Below are 21,671 nucleotides of genomic sequence, written 5' to 3'. Positions count from 1 at the left end.
GTTGATTACACGGTTATTATAGTCTACATGAGAAAGTATGTTTCTTTTTTATAGTCTGTTTAACATTAGCAGTAAAGCATTTAATATTTAACAAAGTTACCTAAGTAAGTGATGCCATCTGAATTGTTGGGAAGGAGAATATAATTCACTACAAAAAGTTGTATGAAACATTCAAAGACCAATTTCCAGAATCAATTTGTTTACATACCTTATTAAAAAAAATTCAATGTCGCTGGAAAGCAAACAGAACAAGTTCTCCCCTTTCACTCTAACAAACAACTGACAAGAATATATACAAATTTTGAAACGTAACACCATCCATCTCGTAACACTCAAAAACAGACGTTTCATATATTTTACCATTTTAAAGAATAAAACGAATCCATTAATTATGGTGGGATTTCTATAAGCGCCCAGACTGCTAGTTTAAGCGAGTAAATCCAAGGATCCTAATACATTCAGCGAGTTCAACGAACTCGCGTGAATGGGAGCCGGGGTAGTTTTTGTCTTGGATTACGCATTCCTCCCGAGGACGCGATATTAAGCAGTGAAGTAGGTTTTTCTCGCAGTAATTAGATATAGGTAAGACGCTGTCGAGCCAGTGCTTTCGGCTTTAAAAGTGAGACTGGTCCGCAGTGTTAAATGCAGGCAGCCTCTATATTTATATCGAGTAATGCAGCGAGGAACTAGCGGAAGGCGAACGGAGATTGAGAACATTGCAATCCTCAAAAGCAGTCCCCAGAAACTTTCAGCATACACCATACACCTGCCTACGTTTTCCAGAATTCCTTTCAATTCCAAATGAAAGGTGGGGCGAGGGGGGGAGAAAGCTCTTCCAACTTCGCAGCTTTTGGCCTTTGTGAGCGAAGAATTTTCGTTTTACTTCCTTTATCCCTGTTCTTGCGACGACAAACGTCGCTAGACACTTTTGCGCGAAGGTCGATGAAAATCTTAGAACCCGCCTCGAGTTCGACACGTCTTTAGCGTCTTACTTTGTCAAATGTGAATGGAAATTGACGAGCTTTTGTTCCTTTATGAGAGGTAGATGCGAATTGAAGATGTAATAAAGGGACAGATATGGGGGGGCCAAATTTTGTCTGTGAAAATTTCATCTGGGGGGCGTAAAAGAAATTGTGGGGTAACTCAATAGGTACCGGTGTATATCACTTTTCTTTTTCGGTGAGTTGAATGAATTGAATTGCCCAGGTCGATTTAACGAATTTTCAAAGCCGATTCTGCCACGCACAAAGGGATATTTGTGAGAGCTTGATGTTTCCATTTTTTAGCTACTTTTTCATAAATAATCACACCTTCAGCGGTGGCGCTACCAGTAGCAGGCAATCCTGGCTTTTCCGATGAGCAGCTATAACGCTGGTAACGCATTGAATCTTCGCAGGGTGGCAGAAAATCCACCGGCACGGGATCGATAAAGTATTATACAATGCATTTATAATGGAGCTGTCCCGATTATGCAGCATCGACAGCGACCTCCGTCATTCATCATTGAGAATACATTTGATAACACGCTTTCCAGACAAGCCTAGTATCGATTACGCTTGTACCATGAATTTATAATCTAGCCTATGTTTTCACCAGAGTTGTCTCAATTCCTCCTAACCTCCACTCAAACTTCGTACACCTGTTACCTGCAACTTTCAGATAAGAATTACACACAAGCCTAGCGAGAGTAGATAGTTCATCTTTTGTCGCAAGATTTTCCCATTGATTTTGGAAAACAGTCAGCCTCGAAATCTTTAAATATCATTCACTTGCAGAAATTTCTTTTTCACGTCTATCTTCTTATTATTTATTAATTATTGTGTGATCTTGTCAACCTTCGTTCGTAGATATAGCTCCTGTTGACGTGACGTGTAGCACTTGTTACAGTCATCCGATTGCAAAAAAAAAGAATAATTTCCTAAAGTTAGATATTTTACGCTGAGATTGAACCTAACTTTGACGAAAAAATTGATCAATTAAAAAAATTATACCGTTTGAAGAAAAAGTTACCTTTTTCCTCAGATAAATGTACTTTACATCGATGAGAGAAGTATTATAAATATAAACTAAAATAAGAATTTTAGGTTCAGTTCCAGCGTAAACTATCCAACTTTAAGAAATTTGTCTTCTTTTTGCAATCGGATGACTGCGACAGGTGCTACATTGTCGACGAGGTTAACAAGATTCCACAATAATTAATAACTAATAAGATGGACCAACATAAAAACAATCCTTGCAATTTTAAAGATGCCTCCTTATATCCCAAAAGCGTTTAACCCAATATTACCAATAATTTTTTTTTAAACAAATTCATAAATATTAGTTACTTTTGGAGCTGTTAGGCTGTTACACGAGATTCCCTCTCAAGCAACATTGTAAATCTGATTTGGACGATTCGAGTTTCACCTGGAACAAAGGAGCTCACTCCTAGGGCCCAACAACAGCCACAGCTCCTTAAATCATTTACAACACCGTAACCATAGGCGTACATTGAACTCAGGGTGACACAGCGCAGCGTGTACTACGTTTTCTAAAGAGGCAGTTTCTGCTTCAGTATCCACTCAGTATTTATGGTATCAGGTAGAAATTAGCACGGTTACTCTATACATCCTCCGAGGTTCTACGCTGCGAGGCAACCGAAGCAGAAGCTCCCCCTGTGCAGAGCGTAGAGCACGCTGCGTTGCGCCCCCCCCCCCCCCGCGTTCAATGCCCGCCTACGCTAAGTCTTCCCACGCGCCCTTTCGAAACGGGAGATTCACACGGCCCTGTAACCGCGCGAAATAATACGTCCGCTGAAACATCAAAAACCAGTGTTTTTCGCCGTTTCTCGAGGGGCACAGTCAGCCCGCGGAACTTCGTCCCCATTCGGGGCTCGGTGACACCCACCTACTTCCGCGTAGCCGGAAGCTAGCACGTAATAAGAGGTCTCATCCTGCAGCGACATCAAGGAGCAGCAAAAAGCCCCGGCTCTGTTTTAATATGAATGGCGTATACAGTTCAATTCCTTCGGGCTTTAATAGTTCGAATCGTCGATAATCCGAGTGAACGGAACGTCAGCAAAAAAAAAAACGGCAAAAAGGGGTGCATATATACGTTGGCTCGAGGGGGTGGTCGTCGGGGGGGGTTTGTGTGTATATGTGGGGCGGGAGGGGGTGGGTGGGAATGAAGGAGGAGAAGTAGGAAGAAGGGTACGTTGATCGAGGTTAGGGCAAAAGGGGGTAGATGGATGGCATGAGAAGCGAGAAGAAAAATTGTGCCCCGGTGTGTGTGTCCGTGTGTTTGTAAAGGTGCGTTTGTGTGCGCGCACCGTTACGGAAGAGGGAGATAGAGCGGTGGGTTAGGTTGGCGGAAGCGGGAGGAATTGTCATTCGGTGGAATTGCAATTTCTCGCTGACGCGTGCTGTGCAACCTCCGGCGCGAGGAGTAAAAGCGGACTAATGATGCACACTAGACTTAATGCTCCGTTCCTGTTCTCATTTCCCACAAAGGTGCGAGCTGCCTGCGGGATGTCAGCCTGGAAATAGTTCCGGAGGCAGTGCAACGTGGTCAGAAGGCGATGCTGCGCTGCCATTACGATCTCGAGGAGGCGCCCCTTTACTCTCTCAAGTGGTACCGTGGCAGGCATGAGTTCTACCGTTTCACGCCCAGCGAGGACCCCGCCACGAAAACCTTCAACATTTCCGGGATCTACGTTGACGTAAGTTTCCATGCTCCTTTTTCGCGGCCGCTGGGACAGAAATACGGCGGAGATTCTGTTCTGCAGGATTATACGGGCCGCGGCAGAATGGATGGTACAAGCCGGCAGGAATAAAATTCGTTCATCCGTGGCTCAGTTTTTGGGGGAAATCGATTTTTAAAAATCGCTAAACACGCATGCACTACTAGAGTGGCCCTTATTTTCAACATGTGATTCCGTTTGGTATCACCCCCTAGTATGGTTCGATTTCATGAAAATATAGTCCCTGAAACAGATTATTGCAATCGGACAACAGGAAGGGGTGCCGATCAGGTCTTAAAGTTTAGAATTCATCAATGGTTTGGAGCAAAGAATTTCTCGAAAATGGTAAGCCGTATCGAAATTTTGTTCAAATAATATTAAAAGCAGCATTCAATTTTCTACAATTACTGTATATATAATTTTATCGTGCTTCCAATCGTTTTTTAGATAATCACGTTTGAATATAGAGAGGTCCGCACTGCGTTATGAGAAAAAGGAACCTGCAGACATGAATATATTTCCAAATTATTTTTACAGTTGTGTTTGGTTAATCAAAAGACAACTATCCCACATCAAGGCCAACTGAAAATTCAAATTTAAATTTTCTCCTATATAGTATCGCTCCGCCCTAGTGGATAGTACATGGTATTTACCTAATACGAAAAACAAATAACTTGTGCCTGCTATAAACAAAATATACGAACTCTGGAGATGCTCACTAAAATTATTAGAATTAAATAGTCCCTGTAGAAAGCACTGTAACTGCCAAAAAACAAATTCTATACTGTAGTATTACCACTGGCACGTAAAACATTTTCTGATAATTTTTTTTTTATTTAGGCAGTTACAGTGTTTTCTACACGAACTCTTCAATTATGTATCGCATTAATTATACGTGCCAAGCAATTCTGGGAGCTGAAATAATAATTGAAAAGAGTAGTAAGGCGTTCCCAATGGAGTCACAGAATTTTCCAATCTTTACCACACGAAATATGGGACCCATGATAATGATATGAAGTCCCTCCCTACATGCTTGCTCTTTTCCCTCGCTATATGCATCTCGCCGCGCGTCGTGGCGGTCGCTGTTCGCTAACAGTACACTTGACCGTTTGTAATCACTATGAAACACAGCTTTTATCATCGTTCACTCATTTCCGGGCAACCAGTTTCACGGAATGACAATTCTGGCGGAGATCGATGCGAGCGATCCAAACTCGCGCGCACGTTTACGCAACGGTTTTGGGTCTGTTGTTTCGAGGTCGAGCGAACGATCTGCAAACGCCGTGCATGCCGCTTTTACGTTTATCGTTTCGGTGCATATGCGACTGTCCTCTGCTGCACTCGCTAACTGAGAGAAATGTGCAGTGGCCACGTCACGCAGCGCGAGCCGAAAAACACTGCTGAAAAGCAGACGGAGAAGATACCACTGGATCATCTCGTTCGATACAGATACCAAGAGATAACTTTGATAACGGCGAGCTCTAACTTTTTACTTACCCAACCGCATGCTTTTTACTTGTTTAGAGTGTCCACGCTTGTTTATAGTTGGCTTCATCTATTTTTTATGGGGAAAAAGTAAAAAGTAAAAAGAGGTCCATGAAATTGTTTTCGACAGGCTTTAGTTGTTTTAGTGGTTATCGCAAAATTGCAACTGTTAATTCGTTGCTTAGTGCCCCCTTCTAGTTAAAAGTTACTTGATTTCGATCATTGATAAGTGTGAGTTAAATATACATGCATACCGTCTTATCGTGCTATATGAATATAATAGAATATTGACTATAATACAAAAAAGATATACATATTCTGCTGGAAATAGTTTGAGGATTATTCAGGCAAATGTGGTAGCTTAAATCTAACCTTTAAAAGCATTATTTATCTTACTTATAAATAAGTAGTTTGAAGGAGACTTAGTGAACAATTTTGTTCCATGATACTTAGAAGCATTCAATTTCAGTGGAACATACTACAAGCTTGAAAATGTCACTTGTAATATTTGAGAGGTAGTTATTTCACAGTTCCTGACTGTAAAGTATAAAATACATTAGTAGCTAATCGTTTACAGAAATTTAAATAGTTTAACCCCGAAAAATCAAGCATACACTATTTCTTTCATTCCTGACAGAATGTTTTTCCTCCAGAATTAGATATTCATCTCATTTCCCGTTTAAAAGATCCTCGAATTATTCGAATTATTCCACATATTATTACTTTTCCTTGGGATACTTAAAGAGAATCTATAATTAATTCCTTTCACTTTAATAAATCACTGTTCCTTCTGGAATTAAACTCCAAAAAACGTTGTAACACTTTCAAAATTCAGTTTAAACGTCAACAGCAGTGTACAATAAAATCTATGAACAAAGTTATGGCACGAGGACGGAAGCTCGCGTAATACCAACATCCATTCGCTGATAACTTAATAACGTTGATAAAAAAGAAAGTCGAAAGTGCTCGTAATGAACAGTTTTTCCATACCTTTAGCCAAACGTTCATCCACGTTGTATCGCGTGCACTCCACGCACATAAATCCAGCGGAGACAGAAAGCTTGCTTTTGTTTCGCGTTTCTTCCGCCCTCGTTAAAGGTAGCCTTCCATCTTTTCCCCTTTGCTGTCCCCTCCTCCTGTTTACCCCGTGCATCGTTATTTAAATCTCGCTAATTATGCATATTTCGCTTTGCCCAGTTCGATGAAACGATCCACTCTCCCTGTTCTCCCAGGGGATGCCCTCGGCTCCACCTTTAACCGCTATCTTGCTCTCAGTGTCTGAGCTTTCGCGCTTGCTTCATCGAGCCAATTTACTCGAGTGCTGGGTAATTCCTGATAAAATGACGATTTTCTCGAGTGGTGTTCTCGGGGCTGGCCAGCCGGGGGAAACGTTTAGTAAAAAAAAAAAAAGAAAGCATCCCCTTTGTCTCGACGCGCGCTGCGTCGATATTAACATTTCGCTGGCTGAAGTTCGCGAGCATCCTTTTCCTTCGGCGCACCTAGCTGGGGCCTGGATACTTGCGAAATGCAGGGGACAAGAATGGAGTAGCTTGGTACCTAATCGAGAGCACGCTGTAACATGTTAATTTTGTCAAGAAGGCTGAATTTCAAGGAACTCTTTGGCTCGTGGGGAATAAATATACGAAGCATAGTATGATAAATATAATTAACTTTTTGAAGCCACTTTTATAAGAATTATCTGAGTTGTATAGATTGCAATAAAGCGAGGGCCACATTTAATATGTGCTTTCAGTGGCGTTACATTCAGTAAGTTTAAATGGAAGATAGAGTATCTGTGAGCCAGCATTTTTCACTGCATCATGATATCACTTTCAAGTAATCTTTAATTGAAAAACTTTCTGCCCAGCAGTGAATAGCCCTTGAAAGACCTTTTCTGAATGGTTCACGTGTATTCAATGTGGCACGTTGCACATGTGGAAGTATGGCTTTAAAATTTTAAAGTCTCTTCGCGGCCGCGCCTTAATACGAATTTATTACACGCTCGAATTTATCGCGCGTAGTTCTCGTGCCTACGAATAACAAGAATTAAAGGCGCGCTAACGGTGTGCAAAAATGCTCTGTCCACAAGTAGGTATGATGGAAATGGCACGTACCTATTCTAAAAGTAGCCAGCATCCCAAACCGCGACAGATAATGCGACGTCCTAATTGCAACGCGCAAACGGAATTGTCGTCCAATTCGTGATTCACTGTAAATAATAAGCTTTGTGCGACCATTCCGATTGTCCAATGCCGGCTGCCGTACCGTGCATTCGTTAATAATGATTTGTGTTTTAATGATCGATGGGTACCTACGTGCTCGTTCGTTCGATTAGGTATTACGCGGAATAGGGAGCAAAGGGACTCCGTAATTGGATTAATACATATAATGATACGAATCGTATTACTTTGTGGCAATCCGTAGGCTTCAGATTGCTTAAGTATAGCCATATTTCGATTGAATTCTAAGTTAACGAAAAGAGTATCAATCGCAAAATTTAGATTATTGCGGCTAATATCTTTGAAGTAAATCGCAGTATGGAAATTTTGTTTCATGTGGAGGTTGGTGTCATTTAAAAAATTATATTTTTTTTTAAAAAAAAAGCCTGTAGGTTATACCATGTTTTCTTAATTTGCAAAAATCTGTTTTCTAATGATACACGTGTAAATTAATTTGAAGCGCGGCGATAGACGGGTCTAACTGCGAGCTGCGTCTGACTGCATACTGACTGTTTCTACTTGCTCGTCTTGCGTAGTGCGAAAATAGAGATTTAAAGAGGCATGGTACAATTTTGGGGGTTCAAAATGATCTACATGTTATTTTCTTTAAAAGATTTGATTTGATTTTACAATATTTTCCTCGAATAGCAGACAATTTTATACCTCGTTTAGATTTAGAGATATTAGCTTGGAATGTTCTTTTATTTCACTGACTGTAGGACATCTGACACTATCAAGAGTTCTGAAGTTAAATGTTATTTGATATTAATAATTTATACAGGAGTAATGTTATTGTAAAATCGAGGATTTAGCGAAGGGAAGGTTTCTGAATAATAAAGTGGCACCTATCAGGACCCTAAAAAATTGTTCGAATCTCATGGTTCATGCATGTTAGATAATAGTGCACGACCTGCATGCTCGGAAGCGCAATAGGGGATTTCTTGAATTGATATCTACAGTCTGCAAGTCAAATTTCAAATGGGCTTCAATAAAACATGCTCAAGAGATTTAAAGTCAATTCTTTCTAGCCCCTGTATATTTCACTTGCATCAGGTCAAATAACTTTGACTTTAAGTAGCCCTTACATTTCATTGTGGAATATATATCGAGCCGCATGCGTGTTTCTGAAAATACCGAAGCTCAAACTGCACAAACGGAGACTCGACTAGCATTTCTGTATAAAGAAGCTAACTTGAATAAATAATTGAACGGCACACGTCATTGCGAAGCATATATTTGATGAACTTAAAGAACCAATTTCTTTTCAAATCTTCCACATAGACGCGTTCAGACCAGACCTGGGCAAATTTTATTTGAAATTAAAATAAGAAATAGCTGTTTGAAATAATATTTCGTTATTTATAATACAGTTATTTGAAAATATAGAAAATATTGATTTATTTGAATTGATATCAATTTGAAATAACGAACTATTTTATTATTTTTTTGTTTCAAATCATCGTCATGATAATACAACTGAAAGATTTTATTCCAAGAAATTTGTACAGCGGTTTCCTCAAAAATTCATCAGGAAGAGATTTTTGTTTGGAACCATCTAACACAGTTTCGAAAGAAAATAATCGTTCTACTGGTGAGGAAAATAGAATTATTCCTCAGGAAAACATCCTTTATTATCGGATTATCAGAAAAGTAATCACGATACGATTGAAATACATAAGTTAAACCTATCGAATGAGTCTTATTTCATTATTTTATTATCTTATTAGATACAAGATAATTATTTTCAAAATTATTTCCAGAAATAAAATAACACAATTGTACTTCGAAGGGGAAATAATTGTGAAATAAAGTAACCTATTATTGGAAATAATATTTAATTATTGAAATTATATTTAATTATTGAAATTATATTTGAAATATTATTATTAAGTTACCAGATAAATGTCGTTTCAAAAATGCCCAGGTCAGGTTCAAACCTTAAGATACAGATCTCACGCAAATATTCCTGCAATTCAATTCTTTCAAAAATAAAGTATATAAAACAATTCAACACTGAAAAAGCCCATTCAACAATCAAAATAGTGTTACAATAATCCTAGAATTTAAATTAAATTTTCCACTTTCGATATTCAAAGCACTATTCGTAGACCACATGAAATATCTGATCAAATACAACTATCCACAGCATTCATTCTAGTACCCCAATACTATTTCGAATTACTGGTCTACACACTCTCCCACCAAATTCAGAAAAGCATCCCAAGTCGCCCGACAAATTCATTCCACCGTTCTCCGTCAACTTGAGACCGCCAGCTACACCATACTGCGACCGAATGAATATCCCCCTCGATTAACATCAACCCACTGTCTCCGTAAACCCGTGCAGACAATCGTCGGCTGGAGTTTTCCCAGTCTTTGTGGGACCAGGAAAGAAGGCAATGGACCGCGTGCTCGCTTAATTCCGCGCAAACAGTGCAGCGACGCGGGGATATATTCGCTGGTCAGCCGCGGCCATGCGGAATTTAATTCGAATTATAACCGTGCCGGGTAAATCGAGTTATCGTTAATCGACGAGCAGGGCTCCGCCGTCTCTCAGGCCGTGCACGATAACGCGTGTCGTCGCGGCTGATACCCATTTGCATTCATTTTGCACACCATCGTCGTCCTCTGTTTCAGGTTGCCAACTCGAACAAGAGCCAGGTAACGCTGCGGGATGTCGACTTCGGTCTCTCGGGTACATTCAGCTGCGAAGTTACGGCGGACGCGCCGACCTTCTCCACGGCCTCAGTCTCGAAGAATCTCACGGTAGTGTGTAAGTACACGATTTTCTGACGTCGCACAGTACAGACCCCCGACTGCCCTTCCCAACTGGCATCCCCATTCCTTCTCGCTGCACGCGATTCGCGCGCGCGTGTGGCATCGTAGGTCACCGCGTTTCACCGAGCTACAGGGCGATCCACTCGCTTGGACCGAAACGCACCGTATTACAGCGTGCACAATGCAGGATCGCGTCAGAGGATCACTTCGAGTCTATAGAGTGATTTGTGACCACAGAGCGTGCCGCGATTACTGTATGCTGGTGAGAAGCTTTTATGGGAAGGGGCTTTCCACTACTCATTATAAGAACACAATAGCGAGGGTTTACACCGAGGTTTGTGAGTATTGGGGGATCTACTCTGCGTGAGGTAATTGTTGAAAACGTTGCAAATTTATTGCAGTTTTAATTTAGTCGGAAGTTTCAGGGGACTAGGCAGTCAGATTTGGTAAAAATGTAACTCCTGGGGGAATTAATTACAAGGACATGAATATAAATTGTGACTAGTACTTTTGGGTAATATTTGTTAATACTATAAACTTTTTAAAAAATTGCGATAAATATACATAGCGTGATGTGTGTTTTTTGTTATTTTGCAGTGATTGCAAAAAAACCGAGGTTCGGATTGAATTTTTGCAGCAAGTTCAAAATATATTCCCTTCTGGACTGAACCGCAACATTAAAATGTACAAACTCTAGTTTCCGAAATAAATAAAAATAGGCATCTTCGCGCCTCGAAAATCGATTTTATCAGAATAAAAAAAAATTGAAAAAAAATTAAAACCGACTTAAAAAAAAGTAAAAATGCACTAAAAAGTACAAAATAATTTTTTCCCGTATTTAATCTACGACTCTCAATTTTTTAATGTCGGCGCCTCATCATTTCCACTGTGTAAATCTGGGCGTCGATTTAAAAAATTGAGAGTCGTAGATTAAATAAGGGGAAAAATTATTTTTTACTTTTTACTTTTCCCGTTATCCGATCGGGCTCAAACTTTACATAGATTTTTTTTATTATTTGGAACTATTCTCGGGGATGCCGCGAAGAAAGTTCAAAAGTCGAAAATAAGAGCCACCGGTAGACCGGGGGCGGTAGTAAGACTGCATGGAGTCGATAGTAGCACAAATTTAACTTTACGAAATTAAAATATTCATTGATTTTAATTATAATAATAAATGAAAAAAGTAAAAACTGTATAACCAAATTACGTGGTGTCGCTATTGTGGCAGAAATAGAAAACGTTTTGGCTGATGCATTCTTCATGCGATGAACCCTTACATTCAGTACATTGCACCCATTTTTCATTTGATTTGCTTAACCCTTTCGTGATCTTTTTTCCCACAACCGTGGAAAATCGCTCATTTTCAACTACAAATTTTATCATATCAAAATTTACATTTCTAGAAAAAAACTATCACACCATGATTGTATAAGTATTCCGAACGTACAATTATCACTGAAAAAGTTAAAAGATTCAAAAATACGAATATGGTAACTCAAAAAATGACGCTGGGGTACAGTGAACCCCGTGTGACCAACTTGTCATTATAAGAAGGTGTGACCACGAAGGGGTAAAAGTGATAAGTAACGATCAGTATTACTTTAAAAATGGCCAGATTAAATATTAAAAAATAGAGAAAACACGTACTTGCAAAGGGAGTATTTATATTACAATTTTAAATCAGTAAAGAAATGTTACTTCAGGGTATCGAAAAGTTATTTTCTTCACTATGCATGTCTATTCTGTATCTATACTGCTAGGATATGGATGTGTGTATTCGAAACGTCATTCTTCATCATATGTCCAAAATTTGTGTTAATATCTGTCATATATTTTGAGATATTTACCGTATTACAATCGCCCCCGATCTACCCTACGCGGGATTGGAACTTTTTACGTAGCTAGGAGTGTTCGGAAATTCATTAGCTACGTAGCGGCCCGATAGCAGCATCGGGCCGTTAACGCCACGCACATTTCCACGCGCAGCCATCCCCTGGCGCATCCCTAGTCTGTCTTGAATCCGTGCGAATTTCCGCGGAGCAGCGTGCAACTAGACTGGGAAAGTTTCTCCTTGTCGACGTCATTAACTGCCTCGCGTTTGATCCGAGCAAGTTGCGTGCCCCGAACCTGTGCATTGGCTTCGTTGTCACGAAACGGTTCCCGTACACGCCCGGCAGATGTACATACGTACGTGGGTGCACGCGTCGGGGAACTGGCGCTCGCGTAAATTCGTCGAGTGTTTCTAATTTCCTCGAGTGCGCCGCCCCCAGACATCAAAGGAACGCTTCTGGGGTTAATCAGTGCACGGCGCGCGATCACGAGTACGTTTACGCGTTTTCCAAATACGCCGTGTAAATTAGCGTAACAACCCTGTTTCTTTCCGCTGGCGGCTGGTTTCGCGGGGGAGCACCCGCGCTGCTCGACGGTGGATTAAAATGTTGCTGGTTTCAGGTGTAGCTGCTGCTGCCCGTAGAGTTGACGACACGTTCGCCTGCTCTTTTTAAGCTCTAACTTTATGTGTCAGCACGCCTTCATAGCTTCATAAGCGTTGGTTCAGAAGAGATTAGGAGTATGGTTGATGTGGTTGGTACTAATTACGGTTGCTCTTACAGACTTATCTAGTAAGACTACTTTTCTGTTTGCTACTTGTCGTGGGTAACAAGGGGTGGGCAGAGTTGAAGGCCATTCGAGTATTCAGAACAGTGTTACTATTGAGCTTTAGGTCTCTCCATGCTAGACTTGCAATTTATATTCGAAGAAATCGAGTTTGAAATATAATTGAGTTGAGATTTTTAATATTAACAATGGACACTTGATGAATGGGGAGATTTTGCTAATGTCAAGTGGAGAAAGTCTAATGGGAAAGAGTGCGCGATATCTCTTAAAAGTTTGAAGCCAGAGCCACTCGAGCCAGCTAGGCCTTGGCAAGCCAGGTGAACTTTTAGAAACCGTCAAGCTTCACTTGTTGGTATCAAGCAGCAATCGGGCTCGGAATCAGTGAAAATTCAATTAGAGTTCGGAAACGCAATCATGCTTCTGCATTACCGTACTTATTGTTAGTTATAGAAAGAGTCTCAGAAGTTGAAGGAGCAGCTGGGTTCCCAGTTCGCATCAGTAATCGGTATAGCTGCATCATAGTTATCTTCCTCTTTCTATAGTAAGCACAATTAAAATCCAAATGAGTTTCTCACTTTAGGTGGGCCTTGAAGCAAACCTATACGACACACTTATAAATATTCAGGAGCCTCGGCCGCTGAGGAGCTACACGTCGCGTCGTGGCCTTAAAACATCCGTGAAGTTTAGAAGTTTCGGTTTACTCACCCTCGGTAGGAAATTGGCGCGTCCTCAGGTCGAACAGAATTTAGGTTTCATCAATTGACAATCGTTTAGCCCAAGTAGCGAATTCGATATAATGCAAATCATGGCCTGTTTATCGGTTCATTATTCCGTTGAATATATTCATTGGCGAATGAAGACTTCGCCAATTGCATCGGGCAGGGCTTCGAATAATTTAGACGGATGATATCCACGAAAGTGGTCCCTTATGCAATTTTGATTGCCCCTAACACACTGCGCCCGGTTTGTGTGGGGCATGCACGCGTGATATAGCGTCAAATAGCGTTCAGGTATTATGCCGAGGGAAACAATGAGAAGGGAATGTCTTTAAGCTCCGGAGCTTAGGCTGGACAGCACTGGTTTAGACGTAGAATACCCAAGTCCATGGTCATTAATATCCTCGTAGTGGATTCAACGGGGATCTTTCATCGGAGTCGGATCGCGTTCTGGACTTAACACAAAAGTTATAGGCCATTTGTGGCTTTCACGCCACTGGTTCTTAACAGTTAATACTGGATGAAGCTTCCAACTTTCAGCTGTGCCTTTTTCAAGTTGCAGCCTGATATTTCATTCACATTAAAGTTCACTTTCATCGGGGATGCGATGACGCTTTGATATTAGTGTATTATATTGCAATTAATTTTAGGTACGTGTGAATTAATACACAGAGTGGGTCACCTGACATTATCATCTTGATTTACGTCAGTAAAGTTACATGGTTTCAAGGGAGACAAGGTTTCAGAGTAATTCTTTCTGAAGCTGACATTTGATTCTTTAAAGGGGAACATATGTTTTAACCGGATTGTAGTACATTACTGTCGTACTACACCCCGAATACTAAAGGTACATAGGGTAAATGTCCCTATTACTGCCACTTCATTTACTTTACTTAATAAACACGCAACGTATGAAGAATAGTGTAAAAAAGAATTTATCATAAAGTCGGGACTGTTCTTATTATTACAGTACATTCTTTATACGTCTATTCTTTATACGTTACGTTTTTTTTTTAAGTGAGATGAATAAAGTGGCAGTAATAGGGACACTGTCAGTAAATGGGACATCTACCCTACTACTTAGTATCAATGTGTCAATAGATTCGCGATGCTGACAAATTCAGAAAAAAATTCAATATGGAATGAGACACCTCATATCTAAAAGCTTCAGCATTAACTGTAAAATAAAGGTTGAAGTAGTTATTTCAGGAGCCACGCAGGTTCGTGACCAATATATGTAGAAAGCGTTCAATGAAAGTTAACACGTTGCTAAACTTCGTCCTAATCATTTTTCCTTAATTTATTTATTTAATGTTGCATCAGCTTATATCTTTTACCGACCACTATTGCAACCATTACATTACATTATTGAACGGTGTTGTAACGAGTATTGACTAATCGTGCTTACATTGTGCATATTGGGTGCCATGTGTGTTTTAAGGAAGATCATTTAACTTTCTAATCACGTTGTAAGAGGTTAGCTGAAATATAGGGTTTGTTCATTATTTGTCTTCACTGATTGCAGTTTGCTGTCCTTAGCTACTCAAGCATAAGTGAGAAATTTGATATTCATTCGTTTCCAAGTAACTAAAATATTACTCGAACGCGAAGGAGCCAATTTTAGTTATTCCTGTCTTTGGAAGTAGAATGGAATTTCGAAAAAGTTTCACCTAGAACCGCGGCATTTTGACACCGACGTTTCATTAATTTGTAAAAGCTCGCTAACCATGCGCCAATTTATTCACTGTAGAAGTTTAGCCGGAACTTCAAATCCGAGAAGTTGATGGAGGTGAAACTTTCCGGAGAATGTTGCATACGTAAATATTTGAAGGAACTTTCGTACAAACGAATACTCGAAGACGAAGAACAGATGAAGTTTTAAAGACGATGGATGCGAGACAATACAAGTACAAAGCACAAGCTATTTTCAGCGTTTCAGACAAAGGCTTCAGGCTCGTCGCGTTCAAACGAACTTTACAGTTGAATTACCATTAAACATATATTCAAAATGCTTTCCAAGATTTATAATCAGGAATGCTCTACCGCCTTAGTTTCCAAAAACTTTCAAATATTTAACTACCTTCGTTTCTAGTTATTCATTCATAAATTCGCTTTCGAACATTGATAGGCACAAAACTTTGTCGACAGAAGCGACAGCTAGGGTTGCTATTATTGCCAAACATTATTACGGGACGTTTGAGTGCTAAATAAATAAAACATTAAAAAACGTGGGTAGGTACTAGTTTACTTTACTGTGATAAAAATCAATAAAGCATCCCTGGCCGCGTCGCACAGTCCATTTCTTCACGCAGAGTTTATGGAGAAAACGGGACAAAAAATCTCCGTACGGATTCTCTATCACAAATTAATGCGATATAGCCGCGTTGACATGATTCTTGATGTTATGAACACAAGAAAAGGTAAACACGTCACTATAATAATGCGCGTGTCTCACGCTCGTGCCAATGCCAGCGTGTCAAGCCGATCGCATAGCGCTGTCGAATCGTGCAGCGCTGTGTCCCTTCGGTCGTCATCGCGCACCGTTGCCACGACAAAGCGAATTCCTTTCGGGCATCGCTTCCAGAAAATACGCAACGAGGCGTGACATTCTTTCCTTTCGAATAACTAAAACTATTCAAATTACACCACTGCATCAACACATTTGTCAAAACTTTGCGCTGCTCAAAGTGTTAACGCAGCATTGACACGTAAAAGACACTCGCAATGCGGAGTATGCTGTCGCTGTACTATTAGAGAAGTCAGACAACATCTCAAGCCGCGAGAGCAATTCCTCCCTGCGTTCAACCGAAGCTCTACGAATCCAGCTCGTTCGTACGAATGGATTAACCACGTCAGATTTTGCCTCGATTCCCGATAATAACTATACACCGAGCAGTTCTCGGCACCATCTCTTAAATCCGTGCTATCAAAGCTAATCCAAAGGTTTGCCTCTCCCCGTTGGAAATGGCCCTGATGCTTTTTCTCGCTGCGCCTTTTATAAGAGAGGTCGAAGTCGAGTTTCGTTTGCCGCTTCGAGATCGAGCCCTGGTAAATGATCTCAGGAATCTGCTATTTAGGATGAGCAGTTCCGATACTGGAATCGAGTCTTCCGCCCGCACATATTCGTTTACGTAAACCACCAACGGTCTTCCTTCCCTTCGCTCCTCATATTCGGTCAATTGTTGCGCCAAAACTGTTCTATAGTTTTCTATCAGACGGCGCGCAGGTCCTGAGAATAGGTATGCACGATCTCGATCGCGACGGCCGTGGCTATTTGCAGAGAGCTCGATCAGATAGCGCGAATGTAATTCGAAATCGATGGGAACGTTGTCCGATAGGCATTCGTGAGGATCACTGCGAACTCACCTCGTGAAAGGGGAATTTTAACGTACCCTTTCAAGCGAAACTGGATCTATAACGTTTTTAATTCTACGCGTACACATGATTCAGTGGATTTCATTGTTTCGGTCGCTTCTAAGGTAGAAGTTCGTGTTTTTCATAGAACTAATATTCAGGTAGACACGTTTTGTGACCGATGTGTTACCAGTAGAAATTTCTTCCTTAGTAACAAAGGATCCCCTTGTGTAATGTTTATTTTAATAAACATCACAATCGATCACTTTTTTCCCTCGATGTCCCGGATTTTGTTCGCACTAGAATATGTAGTAAATCTCGTTTAATTAGGGGGGGTTTAAGTCATCATTTTGTCGATTTCGAATGAGTTTAAAAAATACATGGCCTTGATTTTTGCGGTTTTGCATGTTTTCGTGAAAATGGGTTGTACTTATGAATTTTTATCTCGGAAACTATTTGTTGTAGTTAGTCGATTCCTTCTTTATTCTAATCTAGAAGGATCGGCTTTCCTGAGTAATTTTTTTCTGGTTAATGGAAAAATTTACATTTTCAGGAGATGTAATACAGTGACTTAGGTACCTACAGTCATTAAACACTTAAGTATTTAATCTTGCTTTCTACCTGCCATTTATCTGGCGACTTTGTAATATACCTTTTGGAAAAAAGTCGCTCCTTGCGGTTGGAGAGGAGCATGGATACCTTTGACGTTGTCGACAATATCCACTTCTTTCCATTTAAGTGGTCCTTCAGACTCCTCGAAAGGTAATAGTCTGTTGATGCAACATGGGGGAAGTAGGTTGGGCTGAATCATCTGTTACCAGGCAGATTCCTCTAGTTTGCCCAATGCTCGTTTTACCGCATGTGGTCGTGCGTTATCCTAGTGGAAGGGAGCTCACCTTTTGTGCAGTAATGCTGGCTATTCTGTTCCCAATGCTGATTCCAATCGGTTCAGTTGTTCACAGTAGACCTCTCTGGCGATCGTTCAGCTGTAACTGTAGCATCTCAAAGTTTATAACTTCTTGCGTATCCCATTAAACACTCAGCAGGATCTTCCGTATGTGAATGTTTAGCTTTGTGATGCGCAAGTCCGCTTCTATGCAGCTATTATTTTCCGCGGTCCCTGCTGCAATATCTGTCTCCTCTTCCCTATCATAATCCCATGTAAAAGCATTTTTCACGCGAAACAGACGAAGGGAACGCATTAATTAACAATCCTTCGGTTCAGATCTTCTTCAGATCATTTAGGTACTAATTATTCGACTGGATGGTGGAGTAACTAAATCGTTTGTTGCACCTTCTTTGACAATTTAATGACGACACTAAGAAACTATAGAAAGTTAGAATAGTGCAATAATTTGTTTCACAGACAATTTTATTATTCTACAAATTCGCAATACGCTGTGCACAATCCCCGGAATTGCTTAATGTCAGCCCACGAATTGTAGCAACAGAGATATTAGTGACAATCGCGGCAGCTACACACAGTACTACTTATTTCTGAAAATAAGGAATGCAAGGTACTGTAATAGAATGCGCAGTGGTTGCCAGCAGCCACCTCAGAATCTCCGTAATCTAGCAATTCGCTGGGTCCCACTACAGTGATTTCGTGAAACGCAGCGAACCTCAATGAGAAGGCAGCTTTACGGGAATGTAAAAAGGAGATAGAATAATAAGAAATGTTTGAGGCACGCTGCAGTTGCTCGGTAATTGAAGTGGAAGCAAGTATTCGTCTTATTTAACATTGTTAAAATATACAAGAGTATTGAATATTCTTCTTTAATTGGATCACTTGAGTAGTTTAAGCGACAGCTATTAATAACCATTAAAATCAATGTTTACTACTTCAGAGACCACAAATTTATGTCAACCTTCATTCTGAGTACAGGGGTGCAAACACATCTTAAGCTAATAAATAAAAACATAAATAAAAAGTTGCCCAATGTAAACTTTCCAAAGTATTCTTTGGAACGCCATCTTTGATATGTTTCACACAATTTGATAAAAAAAACTTATTTTTCTTTAATTTATACACAACCTTGTAACTGTCTTATTCTAAATTAAACGTTTTAATTATTTTTACACTTCTTAAAAATCAAGAGAATTTGACAAATACTTGCGCAGTCCAAGTTTTTTTCTGAACATTTTGCACTGAAAATGCCTGTACACGGTTAACGTTAAACTATTTGTACACAGAGTGAAGGTTAAATCAAGAAATTAAGTTGTTGCTATCTTAACTAACTATCTTCCTTATTATACACTAAATTTTTTTTTGACGTTCTTCTTCCACTTAAATCTTTCAATATGTATATTATCTACCTATATCTCTCACATTCTTCATTTAAATCTTTAATAGAACTTAATTTGGAAATATGTACCTGAATTTATGTACTTTCGAATGAACACAAATTTGGCCACTGCAACTGAATATCTCTGTACTTAAACAACTATTACATAACTACATAACTGAAGGCTAAACGTGCATAATATAATAGTCATTTTGTATTTCATAACGTTTCATCGCACCAATATTGTGTCACGCGAATCAGGGTGCATTATGGATAATACGCGAGACTGTTTCGGATACCGTATCGTGGGGTTTATAAATTTGGCGCATCAGTAGTTTGAAACGCGTTTATTTGACCGAACGTTACCATTCATCCGGGAGAGTAGCTTAAAGAAATAAGAACCAGGGAATTTATGATAATTCTAATGCCACTTCTTGGTCGCTTCTTCGAATGGCCCATGAATTTCAAGTGTATTCGCCGCGAATACGAGAACATTACCGCGGGAAATATCCCGCTACATACGCTCAGAATTCTCATGCAGCGTTTCCACGCCGCGACATGTGGAACAGCATTTTTATCTCGGATTTCGGCATACTCCGTAAACAATTACGCAAAATTGATTTCGCCGAATTCATTTCACTTCAGCGCGACGTATTCGGTATATCCGTCGTGAATTAAATCGCGCGCGATTCTCGCAATTCGGAAAGTTATCCCTTTTTGCGCGAAAATATCCAGCGCGTTCGTACAGAAAAAGCAAACAGAGAAGATTGAAAATACTCGATCGTTAAGGGGTTATACCTAATAGTCAGGCGGCCGAAAAAAGGCGAATGTTTGTGAATTTTTTCTGAAAAAGCGGAAGCATGTATTTTTACAGAACTTTTTGCACTTAAATGAGCAACATTTAAAGAACGTTTAGTAATTTTTTTCGTTGCTCACGGAATTGCAAAAAGTTCTGTAAAAATATAGGCATCCGCTTTTTAAAAAAAATTGGCAAACTTTCGCCTCTTTTCGGCCGCCTGACTACTTAGGTATAACCCCTCAAGTCAGAAAAAAACACTTTTGCCGAGCTTCTCGTTTCACGACTGATACTTACACCTCTGGATAAAGTTTTGCAATTATTCCGTGAGTTAAATAAATAAATATGTAATGAAATAAGAACGTTGATATCGTCGCTGAATGTGTTAACTTGGAATCAGGAGAAAATTTGTCATACTTTCAATTTCAAACTTTTGCTCAACAATATTGCACAGTTAGCATCAGAATGGTACGATATTTGTTAAAGATATATAATAATTACCCAGTAGAAAATCACACTTGATAGGATTATTGAATAGCCTTGAAAGGATTCGCGCAGACAAGAATTTTTTTTCGATTCAGTATATAAGTAAAGATGCCGTAAATTAACATTTTTACTGACTCATAACCCGTTCTTATACGAGTGCTGAAAGTTGAGGCAAGAGCAAGAAGATCGATGATCGATTAGTGCTTAAGAGGAAATAATACGAAGTTCCGTAATGAATTCGTTATAAGTACTTTAACGATCCCGGGAATCAGCAAGCATGCAAGAAAAGGGGTAGTGCAGCGAGATACCACCCCTTGCGTGCACGTCTGAACTTTAATCAATTCTCATAGTTACAGTTTTGAAGTTCTTATTTCTCCCTAGCATGAAGAACGAAGGAAAAGTTAAGTGTTTCCAAAGAATGCATTCAATCACTCCGTTCTGTCAAAATTAACACTTATACTTAAAATTTCTTCTTATACTCCCGAAATTATCTTACATATTATGCACTCTTATTTACTTGTTATTCATCGCCACTGATACGTGGTATTAAATGCAATATTTTATTGTACTAGGTTGGAAGTTTAATATCGACCTTCGTTCCGCCCCCCTTAAAAATTTGCCTACCCTACTTCGAAAAAAATTATAAACTCATTTCCCGTAAAACTTTGTTTCAAATATGCGTTGATAGCAGGAGTATAACGAACAGCGAACGGAAAATCAATTTTCGATGTGATTTCGTTGCCTCGCAACGTTGTCCCTTGGTTACCTGAAACTGCGCGATGAATAAAGAACAATATTTCGAGGCAAAAAAAAAAGTGGAGAATTTGGTTAATGCAGTTCGGTCACGCAGCTGCAACTTCGCCCTCTGGCGAGATGAGATCAGCCTTGGTTATTCTCGTAGTGAGTTAATTACATCAACTAATTGGTTTATAAATTTTTATACATCACCTGTGTTTTTCAATGCTGTTTTAATATTGCAACTTTTCCATGAGCTTTCCGATTTCATTTAAAAGTTCTAGAGTATTACGAAACAGTTACAGTTTTTAATTCTGCAGTATTGTTTTTTTGCTGCCTTGTTGTCCTGTTTTCGCTTTTTAATGTTCGTATTTTTTAACGAGTGGTATATTGCATTCTCTGAATTTAATATATGATATTTCTATAGTTTTGCCAGTAAGCTGATAGATGAGGATTTGAGAGCAAAAATGGACCAACTATATT

At 39.7% G+C, this 21,671-nt stretch overlaps 1 protein-coding gene across 1 annotated transcript in view; it reads left to right on the top strand.

Annotated features, from left to right (window-relative positions):
* Positions 1 to 21,671, top strand: part of LOC143376532 (uncharacterized) — a 196,510-nt gene that overhangs the window by 95,965 nt on the left and 78,874 nt on the right. Inside the window, exons 2-3 of the mRNA XM_076827009.1 lie at positions 3,489 to 3,697; positions 10,060 to 10,195. Of these exons, the coding sequence (XP_076683124.1) occupies positions 3,489 to 3,697; positions 10,060 to 10,195 (345 nt within the window). The remainder of the gene's footprint in view (positions 1 to 3,488; positions 3,698 to 10,059; positions 10,196 to 21,671) is intronic.

This window comes from Andrena cerasifolii, chromosome 14, assembly GCF_050908995.1.
Source record: "Andrena cerasifolii isolate SP2316 chromosome 14, iyAndCera1_principal, whole genome shotgun sequence".
In the NCBI taxonomy this organism is placed as follows: Eukaryota; Metazoa; Arthropoda; class Insecta; order Hymenoptera; family Andrenidae; genus Andrena; species Andrena cerasifolii.
Note: the sequence above shows the minus strand (reverse complement) of the source record. Positions and strands in the feature narration are given on the sequence as shown.